Source organism: Coregonus clupeaformis, chromosome 28 (genome assembly GCF_020615455.1).
Source record: "Coregonus clupeaformis isolate EN_2021a chromosome 28, ASM2061545v1, whole genome shotgun sequence".
Classification (NCBI taxonomy): domain Eukaryota; kingdom Metazoa; phylum Chordata; class Actinopteri; order Salmoniformes; family Salmonidae; genus Coregonus; species Coregonus clupeaformis.
This window is the reverse complement of record NC_059219.1, coordinates 30,558,175-30,585,228: the sequence shown is the minus strand read 5'-3', so window position 1 is coordinate 30,585,228 and position 27,054 is coordinate 30,558,175. Positions and strand designations below refer to the sequence as shown.

Genomic DNA, 27,054 nt, shown 5'->3' with positions numbered 1-27,054 from the left:
TGAAGCAGCTCATTTATTTCATTGCTCTCTGGGTATTTCACACAATGTTCACGCAGCACATTTATCAAGTAAGGGACATGGCCATTTTCACCTGATCTGCCAGACCCATACCTTACACTACACATTCACTGCGGATTGGACAACTGATCTCCAACTCTCAACAATGAGGTCCCTGATACAATTACACATATCCAGTCCACAAGCTTTGAGCAGTAACGACTAAGGCTCTGTTTACACAAGCAGACCAATTCTGATCTTTTTTCCACTAATTGGTGTTTTGACCAATCAGATCTTTTCCAGACCTGACCCGATTGATCAAAAGACCAATTACTGGAAAAATATCAGAATTGGGCTGCCTGTGTGAACGCAGCCTAGAGAGTCATAAAGGCAATGCACATTTACCTAGGCTTTCTCCAGAATTATCATAATATAATATTTATAAAACAAAAACAAATGAGAAACAATGACAATATTTTTTGAACAAAGAAGTAATTAGGAGGTCCCCGGTGGCGAGTGGGAGAAATTCATCATACCAGCTGGCTCCATGAGAGGGTGCTCTCCTCTGTACTACCCATAGCTCCATGTCCATCTCACCAGAGAACAGGTGCTAACCTTACTGCTCCAGCTACTCTGGGCATCTATCTCATAGTAGTTCCCAAGCCACAAGATCGACTTGAAATAACGGTCTTCTCACACTACAGTTTCCGATTTGATTATTTCTAAATAAAATATGAAATCTATAGAAAAATCTTCATGTAAGGTAAGAGATATCAAAAGTCGGGCTCCAGTCTTTGTCAGCCGGGAGGCTGTGTTACAGCTGGTAGAAATTGCACTTAAGCAGATGGGCTGAGACTATTTCCCCCTTCAGCGGATGTCAGGGTTCATTTCTTGCGAGCGTGTTTGTATTTGTCCACGTAGGCCTTCACCAAGTTTGCCACTTTCCCAGAGTTCACCTCTCCACTCTTGCTGTGGCAGACCTGAAATATAAAATGGACTTAGCAAATCAAAATATATAACAGACCGTTTTGATTTGTTGGACTCCCTATTTTGCGTTCTGCTGGGTTATTGATCTTATGTTTAATACTCCTAAAATCTAAATGTACTCCTAAAAGCTAAGTAGTTTAATACTCCTAAAAGCTAAGTAGTTTTAATACTCCTAAAAGCTAAGTTGAAATACCAATGTCAAAATGTTACTGGAGGTTTTTAACCACTCACTTTTTCAACTGCTTTGCGTACAATCTCTTTGTACTCGTCCTTGGTGATGTCCTTGTTTTGGTAGTAGGGTTTCATGGCTGCTTTCACTTCATTGACTGCTCTCTCATGGATCTGTTGTTTCTAAAGCAGATATCAAGTTAAGAAATCTAGTTCTAATCTAATAAAATGATTATTCATTCTCTGTCAGAATGAAACACAAATCATTTACTAGCAAAGCAGCTCTCCACAGTATATACAAAACAGAAAGTATAGGAAGCCACTTGAGAATATTGAGAACATTCAACGGTTCAGACACGAGACGTATGTGGCAGGGTCTACAGACAATCACGGACTACAAAAGGAAAACCAGCCACGACGTCTTGCTTCCGGACAAGCTAAACACCTTCCTTGCCCGCTTTGAGGATAACACAGTGCCACCGACACGGCCCAATACCAAGGACTGTGGGCTCTCCTCCTCCTCCGTGGCCGACGTCAGTAAGACATTTAAGCATGTTAACCCCCGCAAGGCTGCCGACCCAGACGGCATCCCTAGCCGCGTCCTCAGAGCATGCGCAGACCAGCTGGCTGGTGTGTTTACGGATATATTCAATCTCTCCCTTTCCCAGTCTGCTGTCCCCACATGCTTCAAGATGGCCACCATTGTTCCTGTACCCAAGAAAGCAAAAGGTAACTTAACTAAATGACTATCGCCCACTAGCACTCACCTCTTGTCATCATGAAGTGCTTTGAGACTATTCAAGGATCATATCACCTCTACCGTACCTGTCACCCTAGACGAACTTCAATATGCTTACCGCCCAAATACAGTGGGGAAAAAAAGTATTTAGTCAGCTACCAATTGTGCAAGTTCTCCTACTTAAAAATACGAGAGAGGCCTGTAATTTTCATCATAGGTACACCTCAACTATGACAGACGAAATGAGATTTTTTCTCTCCAGAAAATCACATTGTAGGATTTTTAATGAATTTATTTGCAAATTATGGTGGAAAATAAGTATTTGGTCAATAACAAAAGTTTCTCAATACTTTGTTATATACCCTTTGTTGGCAATGACACAGGTCAAACGTTTTCTGTAAGTCTTCACAAGGTTTTCACACACTGTTGCTGGTATTTTGGCCCATTCCTCCATGCAGATCTCCTCTAGAGCAGTGATGTTTTGGGGCTGTCGCTGGGCAACACGGACTTTCAACTCCCTCCAAAGATTTTCTATGGGGTTGAGATCTGGAGACTGGCTAGGCCACTCCAGGACCTTGAAATGCTTCTTACGAAGCCACTCCTTCGTTGCCCGGGCGGTGTGTTTGGGATCATTGTCATGCTGAAAGACCCAGCCACGTTTCATCTTCAATGCCCTTGCTGATGGAAGGAGGTTTTCACTCAAAATCTCACGATACATGGCCCCATTCATTCTTTCCTTTACACGGATCAGTCGTCCTGGTCCCTTTGCAGAAATACAGCCCCAAAGCATGATGTTTCCACCCCCATGCTTCACAGTAGGTATGGTGTTCTTTGGATGCAACTCAGCATTCTTTGTCCTCCAAACACGACGAGTTGAGTTTTTACCAAAAAGTTATATTTTGCTTTCATCTGACCATATGACATTCTCCCAATCCTCTTCTGGATCATCCAAATGCACTCTAGCAAACTTCAGACGGGCCTGGATATTTACTGGCTTAAGCAGGGGGACACGTCTGGCACTGCAGGATTTGAGTCCCTGGCGGCGTAGTGTGTTACTGATGGTAGGCTTTGTTACTTTGGTCCCAGCTCTCTGCAGGTCATTCACTAGGTCCCCCCGTGTGGTTCTGGGATTTTTGCTCACCGTTCTTGTGATCATTTTGACCCCACGGGGTGAGATCTTGCGTGGAGCCCCAGATCGAGGGAGATTATCAGTGGTCTTGTATGTCTTCCATTTCCTAATAATTGCTCCCACAGTTGATTTCTTCAAACCAAGCTGCTTACCTATTGCAGATTCAGTCTTCCCAGCCTGGTGTAGGTCTACAATTTTGTTTCTGGTGTCTTTTGACAGCTCTTTGGTCTTGGCCATAGTGGAGTTTGGAGTGTGACTGTTTGAGGTTGTGGACAGGTGTCTTTTATACTGATAACAAGTTCAAACAGGTGCCATTAATACAGGTAACGAGTGGAGGACAGAGGAGCCTCTTAAAGATGAAGTTACAGGTCTGTGAGAGCCAGAAATCTTGCTTGTTTGTAGGTGACCAAATACTTATTTTCCACCATAATTTGCAAATAAATTCATAAAAAATCCTACAATGTGATTTTCTGGAGAAAAAAAATCTCAATTTGTCTGTCATAGTTGACGTGTACCTATGATGAAAATTACAGGCCTCTCTCATATTTTTAAGTGGGAGAACTTGCACAATTGGTGGCTGACTAAATACTTTTTTCCCCCCACTGTAGATCCACAGACGATGCAAACACCATCACACTGCCCCATCTGGACAAGATGAATACCTATGTAAGAATGCTGTTAATTGATTATAGCTCAGCATTCAACACCATAGTACCCACCAAGCTCATCATTAAGCTCGAGGCCCTGGGTCTGAACCCTGCCCTGTGCAACTGGATCCTGGACTTCCTGACGGGCCACCCCCAGGTGGTGAAGGTAGGAAACAACATCTCCACTTTGCTGATCCTCAACACTGGGGCCCCTCAAGGGTGCGTGCTCAGCCCCCTCCTGTACTCCCTGTTCACCCATGACTGCGTGGCCAAGCATTCCTCCAACTCAATCATCAAGTTTGCAGACGACACAACAGTAGTAGGCTTGATTACCAACAATGACGAGACAGCCTACAGGGAGTAGGTGAGAGCTCTGGGAGTAAGGTGCCAGGAAAAAAACCTCTCACTCAACGTCAACAAAACAAAGGAGATGATCATGGACTTCAGGAAACAGCAGAGGGTGCACCCCCCTATCCACATCGACAGGCCGCAGTGGTGAAGGTGGAAAGCTTCAAGTTCCTTGGCGTACACATCACTGACAAACTGAAATGGTCCACCCACGCAGACAGTGTGGTGAAGAAGGCGCAACAGAGCCTCTTCAACCTCAGGAGGCTTAAGACATTTGGCTTGGCACTTAAAACCCTCACAAACCTTTACAGATGCACAATTGAGAGCATCCTGTCGGGCTGTTTCACCGCCAGGTACCGCAACTGCACCGCCCGCAACCGCAGGGCTCTCCAGAGGGTGGTGTGCGGTCTGCCAAACACATTACCAGGGGCAAACTACCCACCCTCCAGGACACCTACAGCACCCGATGTCACAGGAAGGTCAAAAAGATAATCAAGGACATCAACCACCCGAGCCACTGCCTGTTCACCCTGCTATCATCCAGAAGGCGAGGTCAGTACAGGTGCATCAAAGCTGGGACCGAGAGACTGAAAAACAGCTTCTATCTCAAGGCCATCATACTGTTAAATAGCCATCACTAGCACATTAGAGGCTGCTGCTGCCTATTGAAATCACTGGCCACTTTAAGAAATGGAACACTAGTCACTTAAATGTTTACATATCTTGCATTACTCATCTCATATGTATATACTGTATTCTATAATATTCTACTGTATCTTAGTCCCTGCTGCTCTGTCATTGCTTGTCCATATATGTATATATTCTTAATTCTATTCCTTACTTAGTTTTGTTTGTATTAGGTATATGTTGTGAAATTGTTAGATATTACTTGTTAGATATTCCTGCACTGTCAGAGCTAGAAGCACAAGCATTTCGCTACACCCGTAATAACATCTGCTTAACACGTGTATGTGACAAATAACATTTGATTTGATTTGAACAATGCCTAGTGCTGTGGCTGTTATTAGTGGCGGTGACATTACCTTTTCTTTCTTGGAGCTGTCTGGGTGGGCGGCCCTGCTGTGCTGGGTGGTGGAGGATGGCATGGCCATGCTGTAGGCCTGGGCTGTGGTGGCGCCACCTACTTTGGTCGTGGTGGGCATGAAGGGGGCTTTGCCATGGACGGCCATGCTGCTCATCATCTGGGAAAGAGACCGGGACACACTACTATGCAAATACAACACATTTCTGAAAGTGCTATCCGGAAATACACTATCTACAGTTGATTGAATTAAGTATGAGAGAAGTAAAAATACTCAAACAGATTGATTGGGTCCAGAAGATTATATTTTGACAAAGGATGTAAAATACTCCTGTCCTTACCTGTGTTGTGCGGCTATCTGCCTGTATGGCCGTCATGCTGCCCTGCTGCATGGGAGGTGGTGGTGGAGGCGGTGGTGGGAGGCCCTGGGCAGCTGTCACAGGGACCTGCAGGAGAGGCACTGAGGAGTGGAGGTGCATGGGGACCTGAGGAGGCATCCCGAAGGGGGGTGGTTGCAGGCTGACAGGTGGGCCTCGTGGGCCCATTGGGTAATGCAGGACGTTCAGTTGCGGAGGCATGACGTTCAGGGCGGGTGGAGCTTCTCCATGGGCATTGGGCTCACTCTGAGGTGGATCTGAAATAGACAAAAACAAATAAAGAATAATATCAGATTACCTGAAGTACATCCTGGGCTTTTATTAAGTTGTACATTGGTGGCAGAAGTGGGATCCACATCAACTGCGCAACAAACATCAACAATACCATTTCAATATGCACAGCGAAACTAGTAACAGTAATGAGTGCATACACTCCATGAAACACAATCTAAAGAAGGGTTCTGACCTGCTGTTGACGTCTCCTCCTGCCTGCTCCAGCTGCCAGAGCCTGCACCTCCCCCTCGATCTCTCCTGGAGTAATAGTTCTGCACGTCTGCCGGGAGTGTCCTCCGCACAGCCCAGCTGGAAGCTGATGACCAGCCGGAGCGGTCCATCATCGATTCGCCCATCTCAGGCTCCTTCCTGCGGCCGCCCCGGTTCTCGTTGAATCGGCTGTACGCGTCGCTCCCTGAATTGTTTGAGGTCCCCGAGAATGCGTTTCTGGGCTGCCAGCGGTTTTCTGCCTGCTCCCCCTGTTGATTGGAGGTTCCGTAGGCACCCCGGCCTCGTCCTGTGCCTCGTCCACGATCTGCGCCCCAGCCTTTATCTTCCCAGCGAGGGCCGCTTGTCACCTTGGCCTCTGTATCAGCACGCGCCTTCTCCATAACCCAGTCAGGATTTTCCCTGCTGGGGGAAACCTCTGCAAAGCCACCATTTTCAGAGCGGCCCGAGTCTCTGGCCGGCCTCTCTGGGAAATTCCTTCGAGAGGAGTCACTACCCGGCCCAGCCCTCCATCCATCTCCAGTCCAGCGATCCCTCTTCCGTGGTGACTGTCCCCCTGAGTCAGGGCGCTCCGGGGACGACCCTCTTCGGTAGGACCTGTTTCTGGACCTGGAGCGAGAACTAGATCTGGAACGGCTCTTAGAGCGCTTCCTGTTTTTCCTCTCACGGCTACGGTCACGGCTACGGTCCGTCCTGGGGGCTTCCCGTTCCCTGCTGCGTCTGGAGGGGGGGCTGCCAGAGGCCTGACGCTCCCTGTTGCGCTCCCGAGATCTGGAGCGCGACCTCCTTGATGAGTCCTGCTTCGACTCCCTCTTGGGAGACCAAGTGGTGGCGGCAGAGTGGAAGCGCGACTTCCGCTGCCTGCCATTCTTCCTTTCCTCTACCTTTTCCTCTCCGACCGAGCTCTCCCGCTCCTGCCTGCTACCATTCCTCTCGTCTTCAGGGGCCTGGCTTGTGGACTCGTGAGCTGTACTTTCAGTCTCCTTTGGTGGATCAGAGGCCAGGTTGGTGCTGCGCTCACTGCTGGGTGAATCACAGTCCATCGGTATAGCTTCTGTGTCATCCTCAGACAGATCGTCCTCTTTGCTGCTGGCTGCTGATTTCTCATTTGTGACATCCTTTTGATCATGCAGCTTGTCCTCCTCGGACACCTTTGATTCTGAGGTGCCTTGAACTTTCTGGGACGCATTCCCATCTGGAGAGTCACAGCGAGTAGAGCCAGAGCAACATTCAGGCTCTGCAATAGGGCAGGGAGAGGCCTCTGCTTTCTCTTCCTCCACTGAGGCTTCATCATCAGATTTCACTTCTGTTGGATCAGCAGTGGCTTCCATGGTGTCAGCATCTTCCTCCCCAAGTTGTCCTGACTGCCCAGACTGGGGGCTCTCCAATGGTCTCTCTGGTGAGTTGGAAGAGGTGGGTGAGTTGCTTTTCTCTGGGTCTTCTATTTGGTCTATTTGGTCCTGGAGCCCAGGGGTATTCAGCTCTACATCTGACGACGGTGACTTCTGGTCCTCTTCCTCAACATCCTCCTCTTCCTCCTTCCCCAGTTTCTCTTCCTCAGAAAGATCATCTTCATCTTTGCATGGCTGGTCCTCAGTGTCCTTCAGGGCATCACAAGCAGAAGGTTCGGGACTGGCTTCCTCCTCGGTAGGGCTGGAGCTGCGCTGCACAGCCTGTGGGCTCACTGCAGTGTCTGAGAGCTGCTCACCTTCCTCTACCTCTTTCCTCTGCTGTTCTAATTCCTCCTCCTCCTCTTCCTCCTCCTCCTCTTTGGCTTCCTCACTTCCTGATGGGCTACTGAGGACGACTTTGGAGGCCTTTTTTCTGGCTGGGGCTTTCTTCTTGGCGCTGGGCTTTCGCTGAGCTGCCCGTTTGCCCTTCCTCTTACCAGCGGCTGCAGTGCTTTTGCCCGCTTTCGTAGGTGGGTTTGTGGAAGTGTCGGAATCTGAAGAGTGGGACTGCGAAGATGCAGGGTCTTGTGTAGGAGCTTGTTCCTCAGCCCTGCTGTGGCGGCCAGAGCGCCTAGTCGTCAGGGCCTCTGTCTGTTTGGAGGGGCCTTTGGAGCCAGTTCCACGGGTGCCCTTCTTCTCCCCTCCTTTGGGGCAGGTGACTGCGCAAACTCTTCCCTGAAAGACTATTATGAGACATAATCATGAATATTAGAAGTATTGTGAGAAACTTAACAATGGTCCAACGTAGCATAAAATTAGGCATAACCTATGGATTAAAGGTTTTGGTTTTGGTGCCTTCACAAAACGTAACTCCTGATGCCAGGGTACTGCACAACCCAGACACATGATGGAGATTATTCCAAAAAAGTAACTTACTCCCACAATGTAGCTTAGTGTAGCTAAGCAGCTTAAAGTCACTTTGCGTGACCTCATTCAAACTCAGTGATTCAAGTTAACATTTATACCGGGTTTTGGGAGAGAAAGAAGAAGAAAAAAATCAGAGAGGGTTCCTTTGAACAGACTCACTAAATGGTTGATAAGCATTTCAAAGTAGGACTCACCAAAATGCCCCGAGCCAAGAGGTGAAGCAGCAGTAGAGAAAGGTGAGAGGGGTCTCAGAGGAAAGGGGCTGCTACTCCACTCAGAGGGATGGAAGAACTGCCTGGGAGGGAAATATCAGATCAGATCTACACAAATTGCGTTGACCAATTTCACTCATACTCTCAAAAATGGACTCAAAATCACTACTCACTAAAACACACTTAAATTCACTGTTTCTATTGAGAAAACGATCACCTTGCACAGGGTCTTTAACTCATCCTACAACCTCTACCTACAATATATACACACTCCATCTATATACATTAATTGTGTGCGGACCAACTCACCTCGAGTTGCCACTGGCAGGAACGGGTACAGCAACAGGCAGAAATGGGCAGTCCTGTGTTTTGCGGCGATACTGTTTACAGTCATCCTCAGACGGCTCCTCCTCGGGCACCCAAATGGGTTCTGCACTGCAGAGTAGACAAAGGACGCACACACACAAAAGGACATCTTTCATTGGTTGTCTTTTTTTAAGTCAAAAACAAACTTCAGAGAGAAAGAGTCTCCATCTATTTCAACTTTGTTACGATAAAGATGATTATAACAGCGTTTCCAACAAATTGTTAAGTACCATAAGAAGTAGTTACTGTGTCTCTGCTCGGTGAGCTGGAAAATCAAAATGTTAACGAAGTGGCCTACTCACATGCACTGTGTTATAGTCCCCATTGCTGTGCCTGTCTGGGCCGGAGACCAAGAGCACAGAGGTCCTCTCACCTGGAAAAGAGAGAAAACCTTTCAAAAGGAGGCTTGGCTGTTGAAAATCCCAGACAAGCACCCATTGGGCCTATGAGGACAGGGGGCCACATTGATGCTACTTATTCTATGCCAGAGTATTATTGAAAACTCTTGGCTGAGCAAATACGAACATGGGAAAGGCTAGATCTGCTGAACATATTTCTAACCAACAATAACACATTTAATCAAATGTTATGTCACATGCGCCGAATGCAACTGGTGTAGATTTTACCGTGAAATGCTTGCTTTGCTTTCGAGCCCTTCCCAAAAATGCAGTTTAAAAATAAAATAGTAACACAAGAGGAATACAATAAAATAAACATGAATGGAGCTATATACAGGGAGTACCAGTAATCAATGTGCAGAGGTACAAGGTATTTGAGGTAGATATGTACATGAAGGCAGGGTAGTGACTAGGAATCAGGATAGATAATAATAAGAGTAAAATAAAGAACAGAGCAGCAGCAGCAAAGGATGAGTGTAAAAGTGTGTGAATGTGCGTGTGTAATTTGTATGTATGTGTGTTTGTGTCGGTATGCGTGTGTGTGCGTATGTAGTGTTTGTGAATCTAATGTGAATCTAGCATGCTAAAACACAATTGTTTCTTAGTTGCATCGCATGCATTACATATCTGCACAGGTGGACTCTAAACCCATAAAATCTTGCATGAACCATACATATGATTTATTATGAAATAGATGCCTCTACAAGTGGTCTGAAACTACTAACCTTCTTCTTGCTCAACACAGAGGGCTCATCATCGCTGCCTGGGGAACACCATTTATCTTGTTACAACTCATGAATAAAATGCCAACAAATTAAGGAAAGATGATTTATATGAGAATAAGCACATACATTTCCGAATAAGGCCTTTGACTTTGGCTTCTGATGTCCTCTCTGTCTTCGGTCTCCTCCATCTTCCTCCTTGTTTATTTCTTTTTAAAAAATATATATAATTTGTCATAAAAGGTGGCATGCATTGAAACGTGAATTTATTTTGCGAAATAACTTTACGATAAGACTTTACACCCATTGGCCAGTGTATTAGGTACACCACCCCGTTCATGAAAATGGTTAGCTCCTACAGACAGGGCCGTGGCTTGCTATATAAAGCAGGCAGACAGGTATCAAAGCATTCAGTTACTGTTCGATTAAACATTAAAATGGGCAAAACAAGTGACCTAAGCAACTTTGAGCGTGGTATGATCGTCGGTGCCAGGCGTGCCGGTCCCAGTATCTCAGAAATGGACAGCCTCCTGGGATTTTGACGCACGACAGTGTCTATGGCAGGGATCATCAACTTGATTCAGCTGTGGGCCAATTATTTTCTTGAGTGGATGGTCGCGGGGCCATAACATAATTACAAATAATTTGTAGACTGCAAATTGACTGCAAGAATCCCAAACAGATATAATATTTGACTAAAACGTAATCAGTTCAAACCTTGTTTACATTTGTATACGATCATGTCCCTCTTATGTGTGGGAATACTTGGGAACAGATTTTCAAAATTCAAATCAATTGGAACTGATTTCCAGGAGTTTTTTTTAGTTTTTTTGCTCAGAAAACTTGGGGGGCCCAACGACCCACGGGCTGCCAGTTGGGGAACCCTGGTCTAGGGTTTACAAAAAGTGGTGCGACAAACAAACAAAATCCAGTCAGTGGCAAGTCCTGTGGGCAAAAGCAGCTTGTTGATGAGGGGTCGAAGGAGAATGGCAAGAATCGTGCAAGCTAACATGCTGGCCACAAACAGACAATTAACGGCGCAGTACAACAGTTGTTTGAAGAACGGCATCTCAGAACGCACAACTTGTGGGAAATGTTTTCCTGGCACATGTTAAGTCCCTTGATACCAATTGAGCAACATTTCCATTCCCCAAAGAATTCAGGCTGTTATGGAGGCAAAGGGGGGTCTGACCCTGTACTAGATGGGTGTACGTAATAAACTGGCCACGGAGTGTATTTTAAAATGGATACCTACTCAACTAAATCAAATGTCCGAACTGTCTTGATATCCTAGCAAGAAACCAACTGTCAACATAACACCATATTAAGGTGGGGAAACAACTAGCAGGTCTATTTCGCTCCAGCAGCTAGCATAATCTGTCCATTCACACTTCGCCTGTGGGAACATGGCGGCTCTCAACACCCGACAACAGAAAGAGTTGGCTGCTACTATGCGAGAAATTGTTTGAGGAAATTACCTCTGCCCTCGACTTGCAATTAAAACCGGTAAATTAATCTCTTGCACTGCTCACTTCCAAAGTGGATACCTACTCAACTAATCAAATGTTCCAGCTGTCTTGATATCCTAGCAAGAAACCATATTGATATAGCAATGCTCCAAAAAATACACCTGCTCCAAAAGGATGCAGATAGAAGACAGAACCATTTGTACAAACTGGCTGATTTTTCATCAGCCCTAAAGGTGTAATCATAATGATACATAAGAAACTCAAAATCACCATCTTGGTTAAGTCGAAGACCAAAAAGGCAGAATCACTTTCCTTAAAATGCATCCATAACGGAAAGAAAATTGCCTTTATTAATGTGTATGCTCCAAATTCATTTGATCCCAACTTTTTTTATTATCTGAACTGCTTATTGTTAGAATTAACTGAATTCAAACTAGTTATTGGGACAGACATGAATGTGGGACAAATCTAATAAAGACCAACTACAATCCACACGCAACCAAGGCTCTCCAACATATACTCTCTGATTATAACCTCATTAATGCCCGGCGAGCACATATTCCTAAAGCAAAAGAGTACACTTTCTACTCAAACAGAGTACTCGATTTTCTCTTACTATCTACACCTTTATTTTCTAAAATTAAGAAAATCGAAATTCGACGTATGAGTTTGTATGATCATCACGTTTACTACTACAAATCTACGAATATCCTAAAAAGAGCCACAAGATGGGGTAATTCATTTGAAATGGAATTAAATTCATTAATAAGGCCTCCCGAGTGGGGCAGCGGTCTAAGGCACTGCCTCGTAGTGCTAGAGGTGTCACTACAGATCCGGGTTCGATCCCGGGCTGTGTCGCAGCCGGCCACAACCGGGAGACCCATGAGGCGGCGCACATTTGGCACAGCATCATCCGGGTTTGGGGAGGGTTTGGCCAGCTGGGATGTCCTTGTTCCATCGCGCTCTAGCGACTCGTGGCGGGCCGAGCGCATGCACGCTGACTTGGGTCGCCAGCTGTACGGTGTTTCTTCCGATACATAGGTGCGGCTGGCTTCCGGGTTAAGCGAGCAGTGCGGCTTGGGAGGTTGTGTTTCGGAGGACGCATGGTTCTCGACCTTCACATCGCCCGAGTCCGTACGGGAGTTGCAGCGACGGGACAAGACTAACTACCAATTGGATATCGCAAACGTGGGGAGAAAGGGGTTAACATTTCAAAAACAAATAAAAAATATAAAACATTTCTTTCATTAATAATGATCAATCATAATTCTGCCGATTCTATGGAATGCCACCAAAGGTTTTATAAAAAATAATGCAACTGCATTTGCATCTGGGTTGAATAAATCACAATTAAAAATGATATCAGAATGGGAAACGTTAACTGATATATTTCCTTCCTTAGATAAAACCATTGCCAGAAACTTTAACAGAATGCTCAAATCAATTCAATCCAACCTCAGTAGATGGACTAACATCACAGTTGCTTTAACCAGCAGAATTATATTGTCAAAATGAATATATTACCACGGCTGAATTTCTGTAGTTCAATGCTTCCCACGTCTCCCCTTTTGGCTATTGGGATAAAATTCATGGTACGGTTTCAAAATTCATATGACAAGGTAAGCGATCCTGGTTAAAATTAACAAACTTACATAGAGGGAAAGATGTAGGAGGACTATCTGTACCAAACTTTAAATTGCATTTCCAGGCACTAGCATTTCACCCCATCCTAAATTGGTTTAGACACGATTCTTCTGCCCCCTGGCTGAGTATAGAGAGAAATATGGTGTCTCCTATTGCCCTGGAAGATGTGCTCTTCACGGATATATCCCTTAAACAATGTAAACTACGCTTTGGTCCTATTATTGCTCACACAATTTCTTTTTGGCACAAAATTTAAAAACAATGTAACTGGGAATCAAAATGGCATGCCCATACCCCATTATTTCACAATAATTACATTTTTAGTAATTTAGCAGACGCTCTTATCCAGAGCGACTTACAGTTTTAGTGAGTGCATACATTTTTCATACTGCCTTGTGATCTGGAGGGCGGCCTTTTGCATCCCCCCCAATGGTCCAAATATGTAATTACTACCCTTGCCGATATCATAGACAGTAATGGTTTGAGATCATTTCAAGATTTGAAAGACAACACATTACCAAGCAACTCCTTTTTTCTATATTTACCATTTAGGTCAGCTATGCCAATGACGGGATTTATAAATAAATTATCTGGGTTCCCAAAAATAATTAATCTCTATAATATATAAACAACTTTTGTTAGTCATAAGTAATGACCACTGTCAAATTCGACGTGACCGTTGAGTCTCACTGATGATCAAAAACTGGTTAACTGAGTGGAAAACATGGTTGTTTTGTATGTTGTTTCAAAGTCAAACAACTTTACTAATATGTAAAATTGAGTCTAATCCAAGGGGGGCAAGTATGAAAAATGTATGCACTCACTAATTGTAAGTCGCTCTGGATAAGAGCGTCTGCTAAATGGAAAAGCGCTTTCTAAGGTGATGATAAATTCAAAGCATTTAAGACGTTGCATGTAGAACACCCATACGCATAATAGCCTACCACACATTACACATGGCAGAAAAACGTATTTTATAAAACATAGATTTAAGATGCCTTCAGTACATAATTGGTCTAGACTCCAAAATTAAACAAATTTGAGTAATCGCCTTTGAGTGTGGACTGTATTATTATGCATACTGGATGGACTGGTTATCTTATGCTACGCTCCAAACTTTCTATCCATGAGCCTGGGAGAGAACGTATAATAAGGCCTAGGCGATGCTGTTGGTTCATTGATTGCGCAGGCGGCTTACAGAGTTAGCCTACAATTATAGTGAATTGATATTTGATTTTGAATAGCCTAGTAATAGGGCATGTTTTATATATTCATAATCAATAGGCTGACATTAACTTTAGCTCCAGAATATATCACCACCATGCGTTTCCATCTCCTCTCTCTCTCCTACATTCCTTTCTCGAGCACGCCGAGATAGGGGCTGTCAACAGTTTAATCAAATATGTTTTGTTGTGAAGACATGTTACTATCGATGTTCCCGAACAGATTTCACTTGGTTTCCCAAATTAAGCACTGGGTAGCTGCAGGAACATGGTTGGAGAGCCTGTGGCATACAGAGTTTGGGTGGAATATCACCTGTCACGCAGCGAGGCTGCATGCTCCTCAAAGAGTGGTTGATGCGTGAAGTGAAATAAGTGTTCTTACAAGCCCAGACATCTTTATATGCAATCCCGTGTGAAAGCAGAGTTGATCGTTACAATAAAAAGAGGAGGATCTCAGATGCTACTATATTTATTTCTCAGCTGCTTTTACATATTAGTAAAGACAAACTTAAATTGAGAATAGTGAAAATATGATCACTTGATGAGAGAACAGGGTGTGCAGCCTGAGGCAAGGAACAGAGTGCAAGCTTTTTATGCAACTTTTTCCAATAGTCAATAGCCTAGTCGCATCATGCTGTCCACATGTTTTGATCTCTAAGACATTCTATGGTTTGTATCATTCACAACTAAATTCGCCAAATAACTACAGATAGAGATATGGGGGGGACTGACACCCAACCTGTGTTGCTAGGCAGCGTGGGTGCGGGGGGTTCGACGGAGGCATGTTGGGCTGGGGGGAGGGAGTGTAGGCCCACCTCTGTTTATTTTTCTTTACATACCAATTTTATTGTTACAAAATCCTGTGTGATCAATATGATCATTTCTCTGTATGTATTTGTTTTATTTTTTAATATTTTAGAGTGGCAGCCTACATGTGGTATAAACTAAGTGTGTAAATTAATATTAATATTGTACCTGTAACCCCCCCCAATGTGGTAAAAAAATAAATACAAATAAAAGGAAATAATGCACCACAGAAAAGTGACTGCCATTAAGCTGCACAATGTTTAAATGCTCCCCAGGATTAAAGACAAAGTTTCGACCACTAAGGGTCTTTGTCAGGTTAACTGTGCAGCAGGGCAACCCTTCCACTAACACAAGACCTCTACTCACTTTAACAAACAGCCACTGGCTTCCGGGTCTGTGCAGCCACACTTCTCTGGCTCTGATTGGCTGATTCTCTTCTTCACAGGAACCTGAGATTCACATCACAACTGAAGTCACAGCACGTAAATTCTTCCTGCATAGTGACTAAAGCTATACTGTAGCTTGTGAAGTTTCATGACATGCCATTTATAATATAGAAGGTAAAGCCACTGGAGAAACCCCTGCTTACTGTCACACATCCCAGCACAGCATCACGTTTGTAGACAACATTGAAAGGCTGCCTGTCCACTGGGCAGGATGGAACTGCCTGCAACTTAGAAACATAGACAAAAAAAAAACACATCAGTCCACACACTTTGGTACATGTATAGTCTCCTGAGCCTCACCGGGAGTAAGACCATGCCTTATCACAATAAACGACTTGCCAGTTGCAGCACTATTTGTTGCCACTGAGGGTGATGAGTCTAGGAGGCGGAACAGTGCATGGCGCTTACCTCTGCCCATCTGAGGAGGCAGCTGAGGCAGAATACATGGCAGCAGCTGTCGGGCATGGCCAGGACACAGCGGCCCAGGGCGCCCAGGCAGATAGGACAACGCTCCGCCTCTTCTGGCTCTGTGCCGCCCTCTGGGGTCTGTCCGTCTGACAACCAGAGAGAGGTGGCACAACAACTTGTCATCCAAGCACAAACTTGAAGGTAGAGACGTTTAAATTAAACCATTGTGCCAAAGCCCACTGAAATATGTTTTTCATGATGACTGGCTGGCAGTTACTTACCATTTCCCCATCCACCCGTCATTTTTGGCACAGTGTTGCTTTGTCCCTAATGACCAGATGACCCCTGGAAATAAAAATGAGAGATTTTTGTTAACAACCCAGTCACAGTGCCATCACTTTTAATTACATTGAAAGTGTTCACTAATCTTAACTTGAGATCTCTGTGTGTAACCAAGTTGTCAATTGACTTTAATTTAATTTTAGTCATTTAGCAGACACACAGTGAGTGCATACATTTTTCATACTGGCCCCCCGTGGGAATCGAACCCACAACCCTGGTGTTGCAAACGCCATGCTCTACCAACTGAGCTACACGGTTGCATTATTTACACATTGGCCAACTTAATCCCTAAGTCTATTGACGCACCTGTGTGTCAATATAAGCAAAAACATTTTTTTTTTTTTTAAACATCACAATCTGTCAGTTTAAACTAGAGATATCATATTTTTTGCATGGCATGCGTAGCAATCCACCGCATCCGCCTATGTCGGCCTTCCGCACCTGCGGTGGAATGTGGCCGAGCTATAGCGGTGTTTGTCAGACCATGAGACATCCCGAAAATCTGTCTTCTCACGAAAATGTCTGTAGCGTCCGAACGGCCTACAAACTATCTATGGAAAGGGGAGACTCATGAACACAATGGTTTTCTCTGTTTGGCTCTACGACCCCCAGAAGTGTCACGGGACTCATCTGAAGGTAACCCATACAAACGAATGGAAGTATGGAGGTAGTTTTGTGCCAACAAAAATTAGTTAATTATGCGTCCAAAAAAAAATAAAAACATTTCCTGAGCCTTCTTATATCTCCTAGATATAGGACAGACACTTCAAAACCTTATTCCTTATGATTTATTTTTGGACTGTCTTTTATGAATGTGTTACTCAACGCGTTTCTATGGGCTATAGTAGTAAAGGCCAAATTCAATATTTTATTAAATTGTTTTGTTATATATCTTTTTTGATACCTAAAGGGGTCCTAAAATAAAAAATAAAATAGCTAAATGATCCATGGTATGCCCATCTTAAAACAATTCCATATGCTAGCTTTTTTTCACACTTTTTCTTTATAAATGATTTTGTTCGTACTGTACTTTAAGACATAACCAGGCCCAAGTCAAAGGCTATTCAAAATAATACATTTAAATGACCTCCAATTGTGCTACCACTTCCCTTGAGTAACATGGGTCATAGGACCCATAAGTTGGGACCCTTGCCTTGAAAAGAGCTCAAAATGCCACTTATAGCACAAAAATATATTCTATACATCCTTTAATTAGATATATAGCAAATACATAAGGTAAATGCCAAGAATGTGCGGGGGCACATATACATAGTTATTGAAGAAGAAACTAAAAATGAGAATATTATAGCGGTAACCAATTGGGAAGACGAGCTGCAAATAGTAATAACCACACCCACATACTATATTCCTGCCCAATACTCAAGTATTTCTGTCTGCAAACATCAAAGCAGTCAGTGACTTGCTCCTGCAAATTCATGCTCTACAACATCGGTAGAGTACGACCCTGTCACACACAGGAAGCGGCGCAGGTCCTAATCCAGGCTATCAATTTCCATATAGTACAAAGTGTGCTCTTCGTGACTGACAACTAAGTAGAGCAAATGTCAGTCACAATAAGTCCTAAAGCGGTTGAAGAAATGTGGCATGCCGCCCCGGGTCCTCTCCAAATACTACACCACCGAGAGCGTCCTGACCGGTTGCATCACGGCCTGGTACAATAATTGCTCCATCTACAGCCGCAAGTCCATCCAGCGGGTGGTGAAGGCGGCCCAGTACATCACTGGTGCTTTCACCCATCCAGGATATCTACTCGAAACGGTGCCTGAGGAAGGCACGCAGCATCAAGGACCCCACACACCCCAACCACGAGCTGTTCTCTCCCTTACCGTCGGGCAGACAGTATCGGAGCATGAGGTCTGTTACCAACAGGCTCAGAGACAGTTTCTATCTACAAGCCATCAGACTGCTGAACACTTGAACTGGAATGACCACCTGCTGTGATTCTCCACACCTTAGCACAACTGCTGGCACCAGACTCTTATTATACTGCTCAATTTATACACTTGCCCCCATCCCCAATACATTTACATCATTTAGCAGATGCTCTTATCCAGAGCGATTTACACATATAAACATTGTACCCTCCTGTATTATAATTATGCAAAAAATATATATATATTCTACTGCCATTTACTTTATGTTTGTATTCTTATTTTGTCCTATTTCTTATTGTTGCATTGTCGAGAAGGAACCTGCAAGTGAGCATTTCGTTGGACGATGTATACCATGCCTGTCCCATACATAAGACAAATACAACTTTAAACTGTCTGAGCATAAGCACAGAAACTGTGAACAAATGGTCTCGTCTAAACCAGCATGTCTGGCGAGTAACTACTTGAATGAAAGGCTGATTTGGGCAAGGATTACTCTCCGTCTCTGCTTCCAATAGAAGAAACAAGCATAATTGAATAGTGGATAGCTTGCTAAACACTGTCACAAAGTGTACGTAGCCAGTTGATAAATTCACCGTCTGCTTGGTGAGTGGAGGAACGGGAAAGTTTGTACAACTGAAATGTGTCTTCCGCATTTAACCTCTGAATCAGGAAGCAAAACAACACTGTCCAGGTGAAAGCCCGAGCAAACGGCTTTACCACAGTGGCAAGGGTACAACAAAAGGCCTTAACCAGTGTGTCAGCTCTGGCTAAAATACATGCAGGACACAGTCGCAGAGTTGAAAATGAAATGGGGTATACTGGTCACTGAGGCCGTTAAGGCCAACACTCTACCATGTGAGTTGCTAAAATAACTAGCCATGTTCTCAATCATCCAATGCCATTGGATTATTTAACTAGCCAGCTAGTTAGCCAACTACTAACGTAAGCTAGCTAGCTTCCTACTATCTAGTAACATTTGTCGAGTTGTGGTCTTGCATTTTCTTTTCTGTCCAGCTAGCTAACCAAATACCACGCAGGTAACTGTCAAGTAAGTTGCCAATTGAATAAACATGAAATGCCCTACGGTTGCTGACGTTAACAGCTAACGTTAAGTAACGTAGCTAACGTTTTGGCTAGCAGGTAACAACAATTTAAACTTTGATGTGGCCCATGTGTGATGTAACACGACCCTTCAACTTCTTCTAGTAGTAGTGTGCACTAATCCCCCTCAAACTTCAACTAACTTCTATGTTTAGTTGGTTAACTAGCTACTTGTTCCTTCTACTAGTTTGATAACTAAGTTAACTATCTAGCGTTAGCTGGCTAGTTTGCAATTCAGATAACGGTAACAAGATGTTCATGATAAGGTCAGCTAGCTAGCTACTTTTGGTTTACATAGGCTAGTCAACTATTAGCTAGCTGGCTAGTAAGAAGGTAATTGTATTTAGGTCAGTAACAAGAAACACAAGTATGATCATAGCTAGCTAGTTCATAATTATTAAACTTCATTGGCTAACGCGACTTGCCTGGCCTACAGTACAGACGCTATATTAGACACGATAACAGCTACCTAGCTAGCAGCTAACGATACTGTTGCTTGCTAACGGCTGCAGGCTTGCTAAATTGGTTAGCTAGCTACGTATTTGTTGACTTACCCGAAGCTAAATCAATAGCTAGAAAATTGGCCTGGTTGTTTATTTTTTGCTGTCCCACTTATTTCTGTGTATTGGTTAGTCTCCGAGGCTAGAAGAGAAACGGAATATAGCCGAATAGATTGCACCGCTAACTCGTTATACATTTGAGAACGTCTTGGCCACATGTCTCGATGTCTGTCTGAGACCTGTGAAGTTTAAACAACACCGCACAGTGTCGCTGCAATACATTTTACTCTAGGGAAGAAATCCTTCGACTATTTCCGGTCCCATATTTATAACCGGAACCTGTTTTGTACCCAATGAAATTAAAACATTTAAGAAAGCATTGACATTTTCCTTGCCTTTCAATTTAACGGAATGTATATAAAATAGACAAACATAATAATACCGGTAACTGGCATGGCGGCTAAAAGTATTGTCCTTTCATAAACAGTAGCAGGGGACTGACAATTTTAGTGGCATGACATCAACAGGACATTCAAGTAAAAGGTAAACTACACCCAGAGCCATACATACCCATTTAGGTAGTTTGGGTGGACAAACCTTCAGATTGAAAACCATTGATCCACTTTGCACTGGGAGGGATGATCTTTCTAAAACAGCTCAACTTTCTGTAACTTTATTATAATTTGATGAATAGAATGTACACATTTAGGGAAAAACATTACCATTAAATATGCGTATTTAAAAAGTGGATGACCACAGCCATGTAACATTGTGCAACAGAGGCACCCTTTGTCTCATCACACCACAAAACAAGAGCCCCAAAACAAAAGACAAAATGTTCAGTCTTTTATTTAAAAACTATAAACAGTCACCAAAGTAAATAAAGCCAATCTCTAACAGACTGTTAGGTCTATGTATAATCGCACATCCTACTGACACCGCAGAAATGAGGATGGGTGGGCTGCCCCGCTCGGATGCTTACAACAGGCAGTCATAAAATGTTACACAACACACCATAGAGAGGATAGTCTGAGGACGTGAGCCGGAATGTGGCATGGTATTAAGAATGAAAAAATAGTACAATAAAACTCCACACTATATTAACATAGAAAAAAAGTAGTGAAGAAAATATCATACCTGCACATAAAGCAAAGAACACAGGAGAAAACCTGTATAAAACTCCATGTATTTAAACCAATTTACAAATACAAAAAAAATTGGTACGCGCACTGTGCTCGTACAATGACAAACGTTTACAGTGGATACATGTTGGGGGGTGAGGTGAGAATACCTTTAATATTATTTTCTTCTACAAAATGACATGAGATATATTATTCCATACTCTTTCAGCCAGCAAAATGAGTTCTACAAGGTATTATAATACAAAAAAAGTCACAGTTCCACAAAAAAACTGTTTTTCCCCCCTTAACTTTACAGCATCAGTACCTTTGCAGAAGTATTTACAGGTTTTAAGTACATTCATCCACTGCTGAGTATAGAATCACATTAGATACAAGTAACCAGGGATCATTAAAAAAAGAAAAAAAAAAGAAAAAAAACTTAAATTCTACCAAAGTAATGCTTCTATTACTCCACAGAGCAAGTTCCCCAGTGGCTGTATCGGCATGAAAGAGGATTTTCTTTATATATATATATTCACAAATATTTACAAGATTCTTTTCATTAATTGTAATGGTATTCATTTCGATAATAAATAAGTGAAAATATAATCGACTCAAGTAAGAAAACCACGCTACCAAGTTCTAAAGAAAAACAATCGAGCCAGTCTCCTGCAGCTGTCTCCCTCCCCCTCTCCAGCCACTCCCCTCCCTCAGCACAGCAAAACCCCTCAACATACTGCCGCTCCTACTCAAATAAGTTCTCTGCAAACAGTCCCAGGATTACAAAAATGTGCTCGTATTTGGGGTTTCGTTAGTAGAGTCCCTCAGGGCAGCAGTCTAAAGAGCTCCCCCTCTTGGGCGGCTGGTGGAAGACCCCGTGGCAGTTTTTGTTTTGTGAAGGAGATGGGGGATTAGAGCACAGTGGGGGAGGGGGGTTGGAGGATGAGGGAGAACGAAGGGCATGGTCTGGTGTTGCCCACCTGTGTGCCCCATTGTCCCATTGCCATGAGGACACCCCTGAAGGATGGTTCCCCTATTTTTGGGGGTGGGGTTGTCCTTGTGGGCTCAAGCTTGGAGAGAGCGAGTCAGTTCGTAAAGGCATTTGGCGAGCGTGGTGGAGACCTCCATGTTACTGAGTGCCAGCACAGAGAGGTGGCTCTCATGCCTCTTCACCAACCTGAGAAGACAAGACAGGAAGCTGTCATTACATACTCTCCATCAAACCGTAAACAGTTGTTTAATTGATTATGATTCATGTTGATTCATCACTCCGAACAAACAAGTCCACAGATGACCCTTCTGTGGTTGTGAATGTTCTTACTTTCGACCGCAGTCTGAATACTTGGCGATGTTCTTTAGCGTTAAGGCAGCAGTTAGTCGTATGTGTTTGGTCATTGGTCCCTCTTTTTCATCCTAAGGAAAATAATTGTGAAGTTCATCAGTTACAAGATACATTGACAAAATATTTCCACGTGGAAATAGACGATAAATATGGAGTAGTCAAGCACTGCAAGGTTTAACATCTTAAATCTTATTTCCTGGTATAAAATCATAAAATTCTGTAAAATGTCAGCCGGACACCTTCAGTGTAAACAAACAGCTAAGCTCAGCCATACTCACAGTGAAGTCCCTGAACACCAGGTTCCGAGAGCCTCTGCGTAGGGCCATAAGGGCTGCGCTCGGATGATTGACAATAGCTTTCTGTGCTCGCGGTGCTGGAGTGCTGCTTGCCACTGGCTGAGGCCTGTGGAACAATGCAAAAGACAGTCAGCCACACATACAGTTCATTCTAGCATCACCACAATGGAAATTTGCACTAACATGCTAAGCTAACCAGAGGGTACATACTTGGAAGTTTTCTGATTGGGGTCTTGCGTCTGTGTCGGTTCCTGCTCCAGTTTTAGTGCGGCCAATAGGGCATCTCGAGAACAGTGCTTATCCTGCAGACAGAAAATAGGATAATTGTCAGCCAAAACCCACAAACATGGACTGCTTGATTTAGAGGTGAGGGTGTAGTCTTGCCTGTAGATGGGTTATGAAGGACAGTCTCTGTCGGGGGAAAGGTTCACATCCCTCCCAGAGGCACTGGCCTGGGTACAGCTCCTTGCCACCATGCTGTGTGGCTGCATGGTAGAACACTCTAGACGGCGTCTCAAACCACCTGGAAGAACAACACGGATATCAACGGGACAGTCAATGAAAAGGCCACTTAGACACACTCTGGCTGCGTTTAGACAAGCAGCCCAATTCTGATGTTTTTCAGACCAATCAGATCAGCTCTGAAAAAGATCTGATGTGAAAAGATCTGATGTGATGGGTCAAAAGACCAATTAGTGGAAAAAATATCAGAATTGGGCTGCCTGTCTAAACGCAGCCTCAGTTAGCCATGATATGGACACACCTCCCACAACTTCTCTTTAAGTAGGTCAAGTCGATACGGACAGAGATTGACTCACCGTTTACAGGATTGCCACAGACACTTGAAGTTCTGTCCCGCTTTCCTTGTTTGTTCTGGGGGTGCCACCACGGCTTGTGGCCCAGAAAGGGGGGCGTTGGGGCTGGTACTGCCAGCCTGTGCAGGCTGAGCCACTGGGGGCGGAGGCTGCGTAAAACCAGGCTGAGGGAAAGAGGCAAAGCTTTATCAGCCCAAATAAGCAGGTGATATTTTGTGTTGTATGATTGTGTTTGACTATTTCTCAAATAAAAAAACAAGTCACACTTTTTTTTTTTGTATTTGTTTTACTTTTGAAAAAAGTTTAACAAGATAAATTGGTTAATTAAGCTAATAAACTTTGAAGATTTTAGCCTACCTACCCTCTGCTTACAATAAATATGAAACAATAAATATGAATAACCTACCATTTGTTTCTAAGAGTTATTTTCAGAAATTAATTAAAAAAACATACATTTTACATTTTAGTCATTTAGCAGACGCTCTTATACAGAGCGAATCACAGTTAGTGAGTGCATACATTTTTCATACTGGCCCCCGTGGGAATCGAACCCACAACCCTGGCGTTGCAAGCGCCATGCTCTACCAACTGAGCTACAGGAGGCTCGTAAAAATATTAACATAGAGGTTGAATAAATAATGCAAGGTCCTACAACCTAAAGACTATCATCGTTAAGCTTGTTTTATGCAAGTCCTTTGCTTCCAAAAATAACAACTGTAAGCCTTGCATTGTTAAAGGATGAAATGAAAGATCACACACCTGCCAATCCAATTAGTGCAATATAAACAAGTCTTGTCGAAGTCAGTCTGTATAAATCATTAATGGCCTCTAACCCTACTCATCACAATGCAGTCGATTTCTCAAAATAACAGCAACAGAAAAGCCTTGTAGTTGTATGTGATAGATAGCACTCTCCCACCTACAACTACACATTTAAGGGCTTGACATTAACTTTTTTTTGCCGATTGTCCTTTGGACAAGTAGGTCCGATTTAACTTGTCCAAAAGCTCAAGACACTTGTCCCCCCGCCCCCCCCAAAAAAATTGTTTTAACACCATTTTTACATAATTGACAGATCCACTTTACAAAATAAAATGCATTAGTCTTTTTTACCATAGAGAATCAGAGAAATGTAGGCTACACTGCCTATTGGCTTATTTGCATATTCAAGCCTGTCTCAAAATCGTTTAAGGCTCTCCTGGAGGATGGTTGGCCACCCTTGGTAGCCTATAAAATATTGCAACATTACAATTACAACCAAATACTCTTTATAAAATAATTCCCCACGAAATTAAGCTCAACAATGCGCACATGGCTGTAGGCTATGCACGAATGTTCCAAAATGCAATTAGCAGGAAAACATTGTTCTCAAAAGTGCCCCGCATGCCCGTGTGGTTTCATGTGACAGAGATGAAAATATCTGTTAGAAATAAAGCAAGGGGAGATCTAAAGATGCGTCAACTAGCATGGGTTACTATTATAACTAGGATTATGACTTTGGCTGCTGGACAATAATGTTGATTTAAAAACCAATAGAACATGAAAAAAATGCTGCTTTCAATGGCATAATAAAATAATTCCCTCAACATTTCTATAGTCGTATTTTGGCTAGGCTACTTTGAAACAAGGTAAGACATGCTTCATAAAAATGACAAAACGTCCAGGTTTTAAACAATTAAGTTTATGGATCCTCCACCAACCTCATTTTTATCATCTCCAGCACAATACCAGTGTCAACATATGTGAAAACGGTGCATTTCTAAGTTTTACAGAATAAAATAGAAAGTTAAGAAGTTCATTTAAAAACAGTGATTTTCAAAACACAGATTCATAGTGATGTGGGAAGCAAGAAAATACCCTCCCTTGGGCTAAAAAAACGTGTTGCAGGTTTAGGAAATCACAGGTTTTTGAACATTTTTTATCCTACCCTGTGATGTCACAGAAAAGCATTTAAGGACTTTTCTCATCTTTGTAACCACAGATCGTAGAAACGCGCTGTTTTCACACATATAAATGAGGTTGAAAAGTGGTGGAATTGCCCTTTAAATAGCTTCAAAATGCAGACCCCTACACTCAGATTCAAGGTGGGTGATGTGCAGTGCGCAACAGGCCGGTCTTGTGACCATTTGATCTGAACAAACCGTGCCTTGAGTATGTCGACAGAATCAAGCCTTCAGACGTTAATGATCCTTCATTATATTTGTCAAACATGACTTGTGTTTAGCCTATTTTTATATAATTCAAAGTCTCATTAAAGTTTGGGTACATTTTCTGGTGCCTCCCTCATGTCAGCATAGGTTTGGACATGAGGCTGTAGCCAATATGCATATCACCTACACTTTGACATGTAGGCTTTTTTATTTATCTACATAATATTCAATAGATTTGAATATTATTCAAATATTGGCCTCTGATCCAATTCTGATCTGAGTAATTGTTTGATAATGTGATTGTTTTTTTTACTCTTGTCCGAACTGAAATCTATATTCTTCTTGTCCGAGCATTGTTTTTACTTGTCCCGGACAAGAGGACAAGCCGTTAATGTGGAGCCCTACATTTTCTGTTAGTGAAGAAAAACAGAGTCACAGGTTTTACCAGCTGGGCAAGAATGTCAATGATCCAATAAAGTATTCAAGATAAGTCAGCAATCTAATGAGCTTGCTAGCCAACTAGTTGGCACGGCTTGCAAAACTGGGACAAGAAATAAATTGTTGAGAGATGTGAAACTCACCGTAGAGCTGGTTGCCTGTGTGGTCGAGCAGTTCCTCTGCTGCGTGGCATTCTCTATTGCTACTTTGGCTACTGTGGTTGGGTCGGCTCCAGCAGGCACGGCCACCATAGTGGCACTGCAGCCCACCTTGTTGGGGTCGCTGATGGTGATGATCCTCACGCCCACCTTACTGGGAATCACAGACGCCCCCTTGTCCTCCTCCGCCGGCCTCTTGAGCGCACGGCTCTCGTCGCTCAAACCATTGGCCGGCAGGATCCCTGACCCCGTGGCGCCCTGGGAGTTTACAGTAACAGTGGGAAACAGCTGCTGCCTGAAAGCAGGCAGGGCGTAGTTAGGCCCCGGCCCCATAGGTCCGTTAGAGAAGGGGCCTGTCGCCTGAGGCCCATTGGCAAGGCGCTCTGCCTGCTCAGCTTTGGCAGTATCCTGCTGGGGGACAGAGGGCTCCTGGGGAGCCCCATGCAGTTTCTGAGGAGGACCCACCTCCCGTTCCCCAAGTGTTTGGAAGCGATGTGATTTGGAATGTTTTTGCTTAAGTGGGCACCAGTGGAGGCGTCCCCTCTCTCAAAGTCACAGACTCCGTTGACGCAGAGCCTTTTTGGGGGTCGACGTGGCCCTCCTGTGGAGTTAGCCGGGCCAGAGGTCTGCTTCCCATTGGTGGGGGCAGCTCTCGCTGGCCGGTCCATTGACGCAGGCCCCCTGGCTGTTCCCTGAGTGGTATGGAGGTAGACTGGAGTCCATGCACTTTCTCCCGTTAAGCAGCTTGGTTCCTGGAGCATCGGCCCCTGCCAGATCCCCGTTCCTGGTTTTGGTGCCAGCCCCATCGGCCAGAGAGGAATTCTCCATCACCTCGATCTTGCGTTCGTGGATGTGCAGACCCGTGGCGTCCTTGGCCTCTTCCTCCTTCTGGCAGATGATCTTGTCCCCCCTAAAGGGTGGCGGTGGGCCGTGGAGGGTGTTGCCTGT

The 27,054-nt window shown here is 43.9% G+C and overlaps 1 protein-coding gene across 3 annotated transcripts; it reads right to left on the bottom strand.

The window, feature by feature from the left end:
• Positions 1–20,050, bottom strand: LOC121566588 (protein SCAF11). Of its 3 annotated transcripts, none has more exons than XM_045208853.1 (15): positions 19,841–20,050; positions 16,230–16,293; positions 15,949–16,094; positions 15,684–15,767; positions 15,461–15,543; positions 10,081–10,160; positions 9,955–9,992; positions 9,134–9,204; positions 8,775–8,900; positions 8,448–8,548; positions 5,901–8,069; positions 5,399–5,691; positions 5,059–5,217; positions 1,216–1,335; positions 1–977 (listed from the first exon to the last, which is right to left on the bottom strand). In XM_045208853.1, the coding sequence occupies exons 2-15, from the start codon at positions 16,249–16,251 to the stop codon at positions 882–884; spliced, it is 3,588 nt and encodes a 1,195-aa protein (XP_045064788.1). In that variant the 5' UTR covers positions 16,252–16,293; positions 19,841–20,050; the 3' UTR covers positions 1–881. The 3 variants fall into 3 exon arrangements, with proteins under 3 accessions (XP_045064788.1, XP_045064790.1, XP_045064789.1); XM_045208855.1 differs by having other exon boundaries at positions 1,216–1,326; XM_045208854.1 differs by having other exon boundaries at positions 5,059–5,214.
• Between the last annotated feature and the right edge of the window lie 7,004 nt (positions 20,051–27,054).